Source organism: Athene cunicularia, assembly GCF_003259725.1.
Source record: "Athene cunicularia isolate RWA chromosome 14 unlocalized genomic scaffold, athCun1 chr14_part1, whole genome shotgun sequence".
NCBI classification, from domain to species: domain Eukaryota; kingdom Metazoa; phylum Chordata; class Aves; order Strigiformes; family Strigidae; genus Athene; species Athene cunicularia.
In genome coordinates this window covers 12,427,594-12,441,801 of record NW_020799118.1, presented here as the reverse complement: position 1 = coordinate 12,441,801, position 14,208 = coordinate 12,427,594, and the positions used below count along the sequence as shown (strand labels likewise).

Sequence of the window (14,208 nt, the reverse complement as noted above, 5' to 3'; positions counted from 1 at the left end):
CTCCCTTTGGGAAAAACCTCAAGCCTGGAGCGAGCCAGCCCTTCCTTCTCCTGGCAGAGCGGCGCTTGGGCACCAAAGGGGACGGGAGGTCTTTCTCTAGGAGGTTAAATGGCCAGACTTCCTCAGGTTTCTGAAAACTGAGCTAAGATCTATCAAGTTTGCTCTGGGCAATTGGGACTGGGTGTATTTGCATACCTATGCACCTTATGTAGATGCATCAAGGTTCATAAAGCTGCCTGGCTGTTTTACTTGGCTCCCACATGAGGACAGCCTTGCCACAAAAAGCTAAGTGCTTTCTTCTCTCCTGGTTAGATTTGGTTGAGCAATCCTCCCATTGCAGCTGTGTGAAAAGCAGCACCGTGTCTGCACATCTGATGCTTCTGGTGACCACAAACCAGCTGGATTTGGGTAGTGTGGGGACATTGACCTGGACCCTGGAAGGTTACAGGCAACCAGGAGCCTCCAATGGGCACAGCTGGGTTGGGATCAAGAGGTCCCTGCCACAACAGGTCTGCCCCTTAATCCACCACCAAAATCAAAGGGGAGAAAGGGGTCTCTGAGACACAGCAACAGACAAAGGACAACGATGGTCTTACAGGTATTGCCTTCGGAGGGCCTCGATGTCGGCATTGACGCTGCTGATCTGGGAGCGCTGGGACTTCTCCAGCTCTCGCTCCAGCTCCTCCCGGTGTGCGTTCTTCATGGCTTCGATGGCTGCATGGGACGGCACAGCGTTAGCACCCAGCACCGCTCTGCCCGAGGGCAGGTTTATTTGGAGGTTTTTTTGGTTTGTTTTAAAGGAACAAGAAACGAGTCATCCCATCGAGGTCCCCACTTCTTTGCAGCCCCTGTGGCCCTGGCTGCAAAGTGGCAAAGGGGTATTGCAAAGCCCAAACAACTGTCCAATTCACATGTAGTTTCCTGTGCTTTAAAACTCCCTGGGACAACTGAAGAATCAATTCAATGTGTAATCAAGCAATAAATTAACCACAGGAATGACTAAATGCCCTTCTGAGATGGATGAGAAAAGGGATCAGACCCTGTTACAGCCAAGCACAGGGGAATACCTAGCCTGGAGAAGGACCACATGGATGTCCATCCAAAAAAGTCTTTCCCACCAGCCCCTTCTCATCTCCCTGTGATCCACACCCAGCCCTCATCCCATCTCATGATCTGCTTCTCTATACTGGAGTGAACACCATCCCCGTGTCCCCCTCAACACGGAGCTGCCTCACTGCAGGGGACCCTCTGGCGTGTCCCCATACCTGAAATGGTGGCAGCCGTTTCCTCTGCCAGCAGGCGGTCCTTCTCCTCCCGCAGCTTCTCCAGCTCCCGCTGGTGCTGTCGCTGCAGGTCCTCAATCTTCTTTTGGTGTGTCTCCTCCATGGCTGCAAAGCCCCTTTCACATGTTGCCTGCAAAAGGGATGAGGGGAAGAAGGGGTTGGCCCAGGAGCGCAGGCCGGTGTCACAGCGGTGCTGAGTCCGCCCAGAGGCACACGCCAGCAGATAGGCTGGCACCAAGGTTCCATCATGGGGATCTTCTCCCTCCCCAACCACGGAGGAGCTGGCCAGGGATGGACCTTGCAAGGTCAGGGCTTGTTCTGTCACCTCGACCCCTGACAGCTCCAGTGAAACGGAAGGACAGGGTAGGTCTGGGGTCAGACTCAACAGGAGAATGCAAATACATGTTAAAAACAAACAAACAAAAAGCCTAATGTGCCCCTTCTGCTCTTTTTTTCAATACCTGACTTTATGTGGCCACCTCTGGGGTGGAAAACAAATGACTGGTGACAGCAACAGGACCTTAATTCCCAACCAAGTATCGCTTCAAATGCTGCATGGGCTATTATTTGCTAATTGAATTACTAGGAGTGAACTTCGGCCAGGACACGGGAGCAGTATTCTGGGGGCTCACCAGCCATGAAATCCTGAATTCCAGCCCACTCCTGCCCCAGACACAGACCCTGCTCCTGCCCTTGCAGGCAGATAAATAAATAAATAACAGAGCCTGTTTCCAGCTCAGCCACCAGCCCGACCGCTGCACCAAGTGCATCAGGATCCCGGACGGACACATGGCTGCAGGACAGAGGCAGGACAGCAAAGCCACAGGCAGGCTGGAGCCACGACCTAGGAAGGGGCATGCACCAGGGATGCAGCACAAGAGCCCTGTCAGACAACTGGGGCAATGCTGATGCCAAGCACTGCACCGGGCTTTTCTCCCTCTCGATGTTACAGGCTGGCTTTATTTCCTGATTTCAGTGGATTTCCTCTTGAATCACACTCGTATTTTCCAGGGGAACCAAGAACTGCCATCTAAGGAGCCACTGGGACTCCATGGGAAATTTAAGGGGAACAAATTCACTCCCCCAGTGACAAAAGTGCTCATGATAGTCTAACAACCACTGACCTACACTCTTCAGCATCAGTTCATTGTCTAATGCTCTGTAACCTGTGCCACTCTCATTCTCAATTTTCAGCTCTGAGGTTTTTTTTTTCCTCCAAGTTTTAATTCGGAGGCATTCTTCACTTTCTCGGCCTTGTTTTGTTTTGCTTTTTTTAAATTCATAACTCAGTGCCAGAACCTGTCTGGACTTGGCTGACTACAGAGTGGCACGAAGCAGCTTTGCAGGATTCATTACACCTCTAATGGTGGAGGAAAATGGTGAATGCTCCTCCATAGGTCTGGATGTAGATTCAGTATTTAATGTATTGTAAATGCATTGCTATAAATCCAGGACATCTGAACATGTACCAAACAGTATCTTGTGTTACTGATTCTACATTCTCCATCAGGTTCAGAAGAGAAGAATCAACCACATTTAAACCATTAAATTGGACAGGTCTGCAATCCCTTGGTCAGCTTTCTAACCAAGGGAAATTTCTGTTTTGCCATCTGTCCCTCTGCTTCCTACAAAGGCCTCTTCACCCTGCTCTCCTCCCGGAGCCCTCTGCCCAGAAGATGCTGCTTGCCTTATCACCAGGCAAACTGCAAGTTTTGGTGGGGTGAAGTTGAAAACACAGGTGGGAGCTCAGGTTCATTGCTTGCTGTTATTTTTCAGCCTCTATTTTGGTTCTGGCCTTTTTGTTTCTTCCAAAGCAAGAACATCCCCTGGTACAAGTGACCGTGTTTGGTGCCTGGCTTGCAGAACAAGGCGTTACCCGTCCCACTGACCTGAGCGGGGGTTCAGGAAGGGCTTTTCCTTCCTCAGGGTTGAGATGGAGGAGACAGATAGCATTCAGTGAACACCACTCCGATCTCCCCAGCAGTTCTCCCTCCCCTGAACACCCAATTCAGCTCTCATGGGCTGCAACAGAACTACTGCTCTCCCCAGGCTAAAACCAGCTTTTGGTTGGAGCTGAGCCACGCTTTATCCCCAGCCCAAATGTGTGCTGCGGATCTCTTGGCTGGAAGCAAGTTCTCCCACATATTTGCCAACTTCTCCATGAAAGCCTTGCCGGCCTGGCCTCTGCACACAGCCTGCATCGCTGCCCGTTCAACCTGGAAGCCTCTCCTGGAGCTGCTGAGAGTCCTCTACTGCCCTAAACCCACTTCCTGACTGGGAACGCTCTCCAATCAAAAGCAAAACACAAAGCCCAAGAGGTTTTTTTACCATCTCATGCTAGTTTTACAGACAGTCTGACTGGTGGAGCAATCTGAATGATGGCGTTTCATTGCTTGTGGGTTTTTCTACACCTAGCCTGGGTTTCCCCTAACTGTGCACTCTTTGTTGTGTAAAGATTCACCAGTGTGCAACACCAGGGTGGGTCTCCTCACAGCCTCATGCAGAGCTTTGCTCTGCTACAGAATTTGGCATCTGTTTGCAGCTACTTTCCCCAGGAACGTACATTTTGAGAGCATTGTTTCCATTTCATCCTACATTCTTGAGGGCAGCAGAGACAGACTGGAGATTTGATCAGACTGGGAAAGACAAGAGTTGAGGAATGCTTTTAAAGGGAAGTCACAAACAAAATGTACGCCTCAGGTGGAAAGAGAAACATGACGTTATTATATTGACGTTATATTGAAGGAGAGTATGACGTTATCAAGCTACTTTGAAACTCTCCCTCCACACGCAGAGACTGCCTCCAATAATCAACCCCCCCAAGCCCTCAGCAATGCATTTAGAATACCCCAGCATGGGGAAAAGGAAAACGCCATGCTTTACAGAGGCCTTTCTAACGATTTGGGGCTTGCTTCGGCATGCTGGCTTTTTCAGGGGACACCCCTCAGTTTGGCAAACAAAGCCTGGGACCAAATGCACCCTCCCATACACTCAACAGCAGAAAGCGGAAAGCATTAAACATATCAAGACCTTTAAATTTTCAAAGTCTTTCTGGTATTTTTCCCTCAAGGTGGAAGCGTTCCCCTCCAGATGCTTGTTCTCCAGCTCGTCCCTCATGACGTTCATCTGGGCCTCCAGCTCCTGGATTCGTTCCCTCAGGCCATGCATGGAGTCCAGGTCACCGTCGGGGCCCTGCCCGGTGCCACCCTCCTCCCCGGCCACCCAGGCATCCCCCCCGCCCAGGCCCGCCACGGGGGATGCCTCCGGGTGCTGCCGCTGGTACTCGTCCAGGGTCTCCTGCAGGCGCTGCAGGTTCTGGCTGTAGTGCTCCTGCAGCGCCTGCAGCTCCTCGCCGTGGATGACCTGTAGCTCCTTGATCTTGGCCTGGAACTTGTCCTCCAGCATTTGCATCTGCTCCAGGTGATACTGCTCCATGTTCTGCTTGTCACGGACAATGGCATCCAGCTGGTTGAGGCCCTCTGTCCTCTCAGCCTTCAGAGCATCCTCCGTCCTGTTTAGCTGCTCTATCACATTTCGAATCTCCTCCTCATACCGTCCCTGTAACTCACTCAAGCTCTTGCTGTGTTTATGCTCTTCTTCCTCCAAGAGCCTTCGCTGACTGTCAAGCTGAGACACCTTGGCTTTGAGATCGGCGTTCTCCCTTTCGAGCATGGCGATCACCTCGCTGTACTCACCCTGCTGCTTCCTGAGCAAGTCTTCGTACTCGTCCCGAAGGAGAGAGACCGTCTTCACGCGCTCTTGGCAGAGCACGTCCATGCTCTGTAAGGACTCCTTGTAGGACTTCATCTCTCTCTCGTACTCCAGTCGGACTTTGCAAGCGGCATAACAAACCTGAGCCTGAACAATTGCATCGTGGACTAACAAAGAGGAATACTGTTCAAGGTCTCCCATGCACGAATGATAAGAAAGACTCTGAGATATCTTCAGGAGCTTCTGACAGTCTCTCATTGCCTCCTCAGGAGGCAGAGAGAGTAAGGCAACAGATATCTCCTTCAGAACATTTGATTTGTCCTTTAGTTGTTGGGCAAGATCTTCCTGAATGGAAACAAGAGCTTCACTACTACGGTCCAGCAGGCTGCCGGTCTCCTCCACCTTGGCTAACTCCTGACATGGCACCATTTGGAGATGGCTCCCGTCCCAGGAGATCTGGGTTCTTTCTGAAGCATCTTTCTGAATTTCAAGCGCTTCAGAAATATGGTGCATAACTCTGTCAAAATCAGGAGTCCTGTATGCTTTGATGATCTCCTCCAACATGCATTTATGCTGCTGGAGAGCTGTTTTGGTATTATGGAGGTCTTCTTCGATTGTTTTTAATCTCTGATGAAAAGATTCTCTCATTTTCTGTGCAACAAACCCAAGTTCTGCCTTGATCAAAGTAGCATCTGCTACAGCACTTAGAAAACATGAAGAAAAGCCCAAACCTGTTGTTTCTGTTTTGCCCTCGGCTTCCCCTTCTCTGGTGCTCAAGTGCACTCTCAGCTCCTCCACCTGGCTCCAGAACTCCCCTTCCAGAAGCAGCTTCTTAGATAGGATGCTGGCCAAGTCCACTGCTGTATGAGAAACATCTGCTGGCTCCAACAAAACCACTTCAGCTGTTCCCTGGATCTCTCTCAGAAGCCGAGATATCTCAGAGCTTGCATTTTTCAAAGACTCTGCTATGTGGTTGATGAGAGAGGCCTCAAATGCCACTCTCTCAGAAAGCCACCTCAGCTGGCTGGCGTCAAACATTTCCACTCGCTGCTCCTTGGAGACATGCTCCTCTTCTCCCAAAAAACCTCCTTCTGGAGCGGGGCTTTCCGCGATAAGGCTTTCACTCTGCTGATACTCTGATGGGGCTGGCGCCCCTCTCAAGGCTTGGATTGCATTTGATAAGGTTGTTTCCATGCTGGACAGAGTAACAAGGAACAAATCACCCTCTTTTTCCTTGTCTGATTTGGGCAAAGATCTTAGTTGCTCTCTACATTTCTCTAAGCAAGTCAGTGCTTGATCATTTTTCATTTGGAAACCTCCCAGCTCGTTAACATGATTTTCTATGAGCTTGAACTTTTCCTGCCTCTCACTCTCCAGCTGTGAGATCAAAGCACTGACTTGGGATAAGCTGGCCTGAAGTTGTTCCCGCAGCTGAGACTCTGTGCTGGCCCACTGATGGTGGAGGGCAATGAGTGTCTCCTGATTATGGCCATGTTGGCTTTCCAGTTTCATCGTTACATCTTTGAGTTTTTCCTCCGTAATATAAAGTTTGGTTTCCAGGGAATGGATGATTGAGAGATAGGTCTCAGAGTCACTTGTCCCCGACGACGGGTAACCGAGAGCCGGCTCTGATGACATGCTTTCTTCAGACAGCGACCTGTCTTGGCTTGTGTCTGAAGAGGTACTGCTTGTCCAGTTTTTCTCGGATCCATCTGGATGGATGTATTTTTGGCACTGGATGCTTGAGAAACGGATTCTTTGCCTCTTGGACCCCATGATTCCTACATCAGGCTTTGCTAAGGCTTTCTGAACCAAGTCTTGGTCCTGGAGCTCTACACTTTTGGATGGGGAGCCAAATTCCTCTGCTTGCTGCTGGCTGGTCTCAAGAACCTCATCCTCCTCCTCCTTCAGTGCATAAGTCAGAGCTGGGAGGACACCCTGAGTTTGTGGAAGCTGCCCTAGTTGGGATGGGTGACTTTCATCAGCCTCAAGACTGGGGCCAAGGTCTTCTGCCTCCTCAGCACATGGACCTGTGCCTACACTAGCTAATTTTTTTAAAGCCTCCTCCTTGGCCTTTAGCTTTACTTTAGTCTCCTCTAAACTGCTATCTAAAGCAACCATTTTAACCAAAGCCTCACTGAGATCTTGATCTTTCTTTTCCACAATTCTCAAGTGCATTTCTTTAACGTGTCTCAACTCTTCTTCTTTTTCTTTCAGCACCTTCTGCACACCCTGGAACTGATCTGACACCTCCTCAAACGATTGCTCCAGATTGTGGTAGTTGGTCTCTTCCATTTTCAACTTTGCTTGCAGCTTTGCAACTTCATTATCGGACTCGGCAACCTGATTCATGAGCTCGTGGAACCGACATTTGATCTGATCTCTCTCTCTTTCGAGCTCCTTGATGTGCTCTGCGAGTTTCTGGATGCTGGCCTCCTTCATCACCAGCTGCTCCTCCAGCTGGTGGACAAGCTCGCTGCCTTCAAACTTTGCACTAAGTTTCTCCTTCTGCAGAATCTCCATTTGCTGCTCGCTATTTTGCAGCTGGTTCTCATACTCATTGGCCTTATCCTCCACCTCCTTCAGACTTCGTATTAAAACCTGCTTTTCCCTCTCGCAGCTCTCCAGCAAAGCCTCGTAATTCTTCTGCAGCTTCTCCTCCATGAGGATCCGTGTTTGCTCGCTAGCATTCAGCTGCCTGCTCAGGTCCGCGATCCTGTCTTGGAGCCGCTGCACCTCCTTCTGATGGTCCCTCTGCAAAGCCTGCTGCATCTCCAGGTCCCGCAGCTCCTGGGTCTTCTCCAGGAGCAGAGCCTCTGCGCTCTTCAGCTTCTGCTCGCTGGCCTTCAGCTGGGAGCTGAGCGTGGCCTCGCCATGCTGCCACTCCTCCAGCTGCTCTCTGGCTTTCTCTTTTTCGCTCCTCAGGTCACTCCTGAGCTTGGCCAGGGTCTGCTCCTTGATGGAGAGCTCGGCCGCCGCGTTACTGAGCCTCGCCTGTAGGCTCTGAATCTCAGCTTCGTGGTGCCGGATCACGTCCTTGGCCTCAGCGTAGCTGCGCTTCAGTGACTGAATCTGCTGATTGATCAGCTCTTGACGCTGGCATTGGGCTTCCAGCTCGCTTTGGAGGTCTTGGTTGACTTTGTGGAGCCTCTGCCAGGCACCTGATGGCGAGGCGGCCACCTCGGTCTTAAAAAAATTGATTAAATACTAGATTAGTAACACTCTTGGCTCTCCCTTCTGAGTGTCACACCTCTGGCCAGGCAGGCCATGGAAAAGCTCCTCACAGCGATTTGGCTGCTACCCACATGCTCCAATTGGGATGATTTGTTCTTGGCACAATTTTTTTTGTTTGTTTTAACCAACTCTTTTTTTTTTTTTTTTTTTTTTTTTTTTTTAAATGAGCGACAACTGCTATCCAGTAACAGAAAACATGGACCACAACATCAAAACAGCTGTACAGTAACAGGCTAAAAGTAAAAAAAAAAAACTAAACAAAATCAAATAGAACCAAAAAACAATGAAAAAGAAACACCAGCAGTAAAACAGACACGGACAGACGAGAGAAAAACAGGAACGGTGAGAAGGAGGAGGGGATGGGAACAGGTCGAGAAGAAAGGAACTGCTTTTTTAGCATTTGTTTGTTTTGTTGTGAAACAAAAAGTGCACAGTTCAGGTAACACAGTCCTACCAACCAAAAGCAACAACAGAAAGTGAGGCAACAGCAAATGACATCACATCCCACCCAAACGCAGGGAGACAGGACAGCCGGCGTGGTGATGTCATTTCTGTGACTGCCCAACAGAACTTAGTGGCTGCTCATCACATTAAAGAGATGTTGTTATGCTAAAGTTTAAGACTAGAGAGGATCTAATTTCTCTACCTGCAAAAAAAACCCAACAAAGGACAAAATAAAAAGCCCAACAAGTGAAGGGGGGGAAAAGGTGTGATGAGAATGTAAAGTAAAAGAAACCAACCTTTATGAGATTCAAACCAAAGCAATGTAGCATGCAAAGAGAAATCTCACAGAGAGTCATGCAAAAGGCGACAGAAATTATGTATCTTTAAAAAAAAAATACACAGACAGGAAGAGGCAAGAGAAGCACAGCGTTAAGCCTAGGAATTTGGCCTGCCTTGCTGTACTCTGGTTGCTGATAAGGAAAGCCCACAGATGTGACACTCAGTTATGTTAAGTTAAATTTCATGCTTTACACCAAAAAACATGCAAGAACATCCGCCCAGGACAGGTTAGTACGTGATCCCTCCCACCCACCATCACTGGAGCTGGGGGACATCTCCAATCCCTTTGCAAGGAGCAGGAGCCTCCGCTGTTTCTCCCAGTAGGGTTCAAAGTTGGGGGCCCCCGTCCTGAGGAAGCTCAGAGCGAAAGAGGGGTTACATGAGGCCGGAGAGGCTTTGGTGCACGACACATGCATCGGGGTGGGTCTCTCAGCGGCTGCCTTATGGAATGTGCAGCATCTTTTATGTCAGGGCAGTGCTTGGGGCTCCGCACGGGGCTGGTCATGGTCATTGGCCCCAGGGGTGCACCAAACCCTCCTTAGCAGCTCAGGAGGGACAGGCTGGCAGCAGTCAGGGTCCTCCATTGTCCCTCCCCAGAGGTAATGTAGGGATCTCTCCAAAATCAGGCATGATGGAAGTGGGGGACACATGAAATTCAGAGGCTTTGTCCAAAAATTGCTGTGATGTTTGCCTGCAGTCTGGGGCTGCAGAAATCCACCCCAGTGATTCCACTCCCTCCACCCCGGCAGAGTTTGGTGGGGTTGCTCCCTTCTGCAATAGGACTTTAATCCTTCTGTTCCCAGGGAAACATGAGAGAAATCCCCAAAAGAATCAGACTGGAGCAAGCAAAAGCCTCCAACCCTTCCAAAAATGCTCTCCAACTTCTAGGTCAAAGTTTGGGTCACTTCTCAGTGCTGCGATGATCTGCCCTTCTTCAGGGGCAGACTTCCTCTCTTGCCCCCCCTCCTCACATCGAGGTGCTACAGCCAACTTCAACATGGCCAATCTAATGGTGGACTCAGCATCCAGTTTTTAGCCTCATTCCCTGATTTTTCCAGGCTCTGGGCAAAGGAAGGTCAGATACCTTTGCCCCAGGGAAGCAGGAGTTAGTTACTCTTCCAACACTGCCAAATGAAAATGTAACCCCTCCAAGCGAGCACTGTCAGCTCAGGGACTCCAGAAATAAAGGCATTTATAACTCCCCAAGGAAATCACCAGCAAGGAAGGCAAGATGCCCCCCTACCTGGGCTGGTTCCACTGCCTGTGCAACTTCTTCAGGGGAAATTTGTCCCGTGAGAAATAAGGACACAAAGTTCAGCGTCGACACCAGGTTTGCTGCCACGAAGCGCAGCATGTGGCCATGCACAGCCACTTCGATTCAGTTTGGCCAAGTAGACCTGAGCAGGTCAAAATGCTGCTCCTGCACAAAACAGGACTATGGACCCATGAGAGCAGCCAGAAGCTGTCCTGCAGGTGTCATGGCTCCTTCGGGTACAGACGTGCCCAGAGGAAGGGCTGGAAAAAATCCACTTTGTTTGGAGGAGGGGAGGAAAGACTTCCCAAGAGACTCTCCTGTCTCTTTTGCCAGAACCTCCAAAACACACTTTCAGGCTTTGCTGAGGAAAGGCATCTTGTAACAGAAGAAACCACCAAAATGACCCAAAACAACAGGCTGTCCTTGTTGCAAATCCCGCTCTGGCTGTGGGGAATGGGCCCAGGAGATACTCTCTTAAGTGTGCTGTGTTTGCCCATGTAACCACCACACAAACTTCCCGGCCAGGAGCAACTGCTGGGCTACAAGATGCTGAGAAAGCTTTATGTGAACCCCGCTGCCTGAGGGGGGTATTTGGGGCACAGAAAGGGGAAACAGCTGTTGCACAGGCAAACACAGTATAGGACGGGTCAGAGGTGGACTCTGGGGAGGTCCCATGTCTACCGTGGCTGTGTTTTGCTTTCCCTTGGGAATGCGAGTAGGTAATGCCATCTTCTGTCTACTGCATTCCAGATCAGAGGTTTTAAGTAGATGATCCTGGTAAGGCTACAGAACTAGAAATATTTGCAAGAAGGTCACAGCACATCCCTGCATCAACCAAGATGCCCCCACAAACACCCTGGACTGAAGCCCACCAGGGTCCCCCTCAGGCACAGAGGAAGATGGATTTCCCTCTCCTCCCTGCTCTCCTACCTGCAACACGTAGCCCTCACGAGCACTCTGCTCCCGGCCCAGTGCCACTTTCAGCTGGTCCTGCAGGTGCCGGTTCTGCTCCAGGAGCTCCAGGGCCTCCTTCTGCTTCTGCTCCAGCTGGAGGGACACGAACAGAGACAGCGTCCAGGGAGTGGGCAGGGGGTCGGCTGTAAGGAGTAAGCGGCTCGGAGGGGCCGCAGAGCAGAATGAACAGGGCTTTTGATGGCACTGCTGCTTTGTTCTGCTCTGGGATCTGGATTTCATTTTGTCAAGCAAAATCCCTCCCCCCTGAAAGAACTAAGTTATGCATTAGTTTAATTCGTAAAGCTCACTGCAGCAAAGGATGAATGGCACCAGCTTGTGCCAGGCATGACCCTGGCAAATCCCAGCCAGGTTCAGATCAGTGATACTCCTGGTTACTCCACGCCTGCACCCCTATCATTCCTGCTAATACACCTTAATCCCAACTAACAATAACCTTTGCTAGCCCAGGCATCGATTTCTTCCAAGTGAGCTGAGTCTCCTCCCTTCTTTCCTTAAAATCGTAAGACTGTTTGATGTCGGCTCCACAAAAAAAGAACGTTTGTGGTGTGTGCTACAACTCAAGCCAGTTTATAGTTTTGTAGACATAACTGCAGACACAAACCTCCACAGCTGCAGAGCCACACAGAATTATGAGCTTGAATTTAGAGTCTGGTTGATACACATCAACCATACCCACCTCATCAGAGGCAGGCTGGCTAACAACCAACAGAAGTGTAGCCTGTGTTAAATGTGAGGGGGGTAATGAAATACCACCCTTGCAGGAACAGCCCTTTCTGCAGTCATGGGAACATGAAAGCTGCTGGCAGAGCCATACAGGAACAGACAGGGATCTGTGCTCTGCCAGCTTCCCCAGGGACCCTACAGCATCCCCACTCATTGCTATTACAAAGTAGGAATAAAAGCAGCTTTTTTAAGACTTGCTCAAGCTTCCTACAGTTCCTGCAGCGGCTTGAAGGCCATTTCAGCAGGCAGCCTGCACGCCACACATCCCGCTTTACCTCCTTCTCCAGCAGTGTGGTCAAGTGTTGCTTCGTCAGCCCCTCATCCCGGTCCTCGGCATGGGCGAGGTGCAGAGGCGCGATGGGGATCTGCTTCTCCTCCCGCAGCGGGGTGGTCTCCACTTGGTGCCAGCGCTGCTCAATCTCCACGTGGACATTCTGCGGTTTGATGTCTGTCGGGACGGGCAGGATCCGGTCCACCTCCATCCTTAGAGCCTCTTCCGACCCTGCCCCGTCCACGGCATCAATCATTTCGAAGCGTTTGCGCCGTTCCTCCCGCCGCCGGGCCCGCTCCCGCTCCAGCTCTCCCGAGTCGGCCTCAGTGGCACCGGCATCCCTGGAGAAGGTGGCAGAGCCACTCTTGGAGGAGTCTGCAGCGTTTGCACGTTCCTGGGCCAGGGCTTGCTGGATGGGGCGAAATTCGGCCCAATCAAAGGTCTTAGAACGTCCTTCTCGCCGGCGCTCCCGGGCACGGCTCCGCTTCTGCTCTGGGTCCAGCTCAGCCTGCTCCGCATCCGGCTTCTCGCTCGGCTTTGGACCAGTCTCAAAGGAAGAGCTTGTTTTGCTTTTCTCTTCTGGCAGGGAGCTGTGAGGACAGAAAGAGGGTGAAGAAAAGCATCAGTGAGTGCTCGAGACGGCCAGGTGCTCCCATGCATGCCTCGAAGAGCCAGGTGGAAAGGGGCTGCTGGAAGCCCAAGCCAATGCCACGTGGGTGCCCGCGGCCCCTCCATCTCCCATCGCCTCTCGGGCACAGGAGATGCCCCTGCCCTTCCCTGGGGTTGTGCTGGTGTGCGAAGCCTTGGTGCAAGCGGCCCTGGCTGCTCCTGGGCACCCCCTGGCCCCCGGAGAGAGCGGCTGATCCCAACCTCACTCCTTCTTGGCAGCTGCCCCAGGGCCAGTGACCACGACACAGCAGCAGCCCATGGCCGAGGCAGCGACCCCGAACTGTCCTGCCAGACAGGGAAGAGGCTTCAAAAGCTCCTCCGGCACCCTCCGGCTGGCTCGCCGCCCGCCTCCCTGGCTGCGGGGCTCCATGCACACACGCCGGTTGATGCAGCCAATAGTCACGTGCTTGCGGGGAGGATGCCACCAGTCCCACCAAAGTCAGTCTGGCTTCAGAGCTGTGGGGCGGAGAAGCACAGAGCAGCTCCCAGAGGTCTTGGGTAACAGGAGGAAGGCTTTCCATGAGCTTGGCAAAGTCGGGGTATTAATGGATCGAAAACTTCTCCGTGCCACTATCTGCACTGAAGGCACAGACCTTCCCTGTGCAGCCACCCTGGCATGGGGGCTGCACGCTGTATGTGCAGTTGTCGGTGCAGCAAGGAGAGCAAGAGTTATTCAACACACTGTGGAAGTCACTGAAAATGCCGATTTCTCAAGCAAGGAATGATTTTTAGTGCTGAGTTAGAGGGTGGTGAGGGAAGACATACTCGTCAAGCAGGGAAAGTTAACAGGGGAAAGCAATACTGTTTCCAACCTACGGATAATCCATAATGCAGTATTAGCTTATTAAATGTAGACATGCCAGCCTTGTAACATGCAGATCAAAATTAAAAAAGAAAATAGCAGTATGCTACGTTTGCAGAGGGAGTGGCAGGTATTTGCTGAACTCTCTTGGCTATCAGGAACCCCCAAAATGCCTCCTGAGGCACAGCCCTGGTGCTCTGGCTGACTCCAGGCTCTCCTCTCTTCCAGTTCAACCACAGCATCCCCCCGGGCTCCAGCCTCCAGCGCAGCCTCCACAAGCTTTCCAGAAGGGTGCACTGGGAAGAGCTGGAAAGCAGCTCCCCGGGCCCTTCGCTGCAGGCGAATCACCGCTAAGGGGGCTCTGACCCCCCCGGGACCGCATGCACCGAGCCTGTCGGGACTGGGAGGGAGCAGCAGCAGCATGGCTTCTCCTCCCACCTTGGTAACACACCCCAGCTCCCGCAGCCAACAACCTCATGTATATGCATACACCCAAAATAAA

The 14,208-nt window shown here is 51.5% G+C and overlaps 1 protein-coding gene across 4 annotated transcripts in view; it reads right to left on the bottom strand.

The window, feature by feature from the left end:
• MPRIP (myosin phosphatase Rho interacting protein) overlaps positions 1-14,208 on the bottom strand; it is a 38,176-nt gene that overhangs the window by 11,661 nt on the left and 12,307 nt on the right. For all 4 annotated transcript variants that reach the window (XM_026858872.1, XM_026858871.1, XM_026858869.1 and 1 more), the window contains 5 exons: positions 12,240-12,825; positions 11,197-11,313; positions 4,314-8,180; positions 1,266-1,413; positions 597-714 (listed from right to left, as the gene is read on the bottom strand). In XM_026858872.1, the coding sequence (XP_026714673.1) occupies positions 597-714; positions 1,266-1,413; positions 4,314-8,180; positions 11,197-11,313; positions 12,240-12,825 (4,836 nt within the window). The remainder of the gene's footprint in view (positions 1-596; positions 715-1,265; positions 1,414-4,313; positions 8,181-11,196; positions 11,314-12,239; positions 12,826-14,208) is intronic.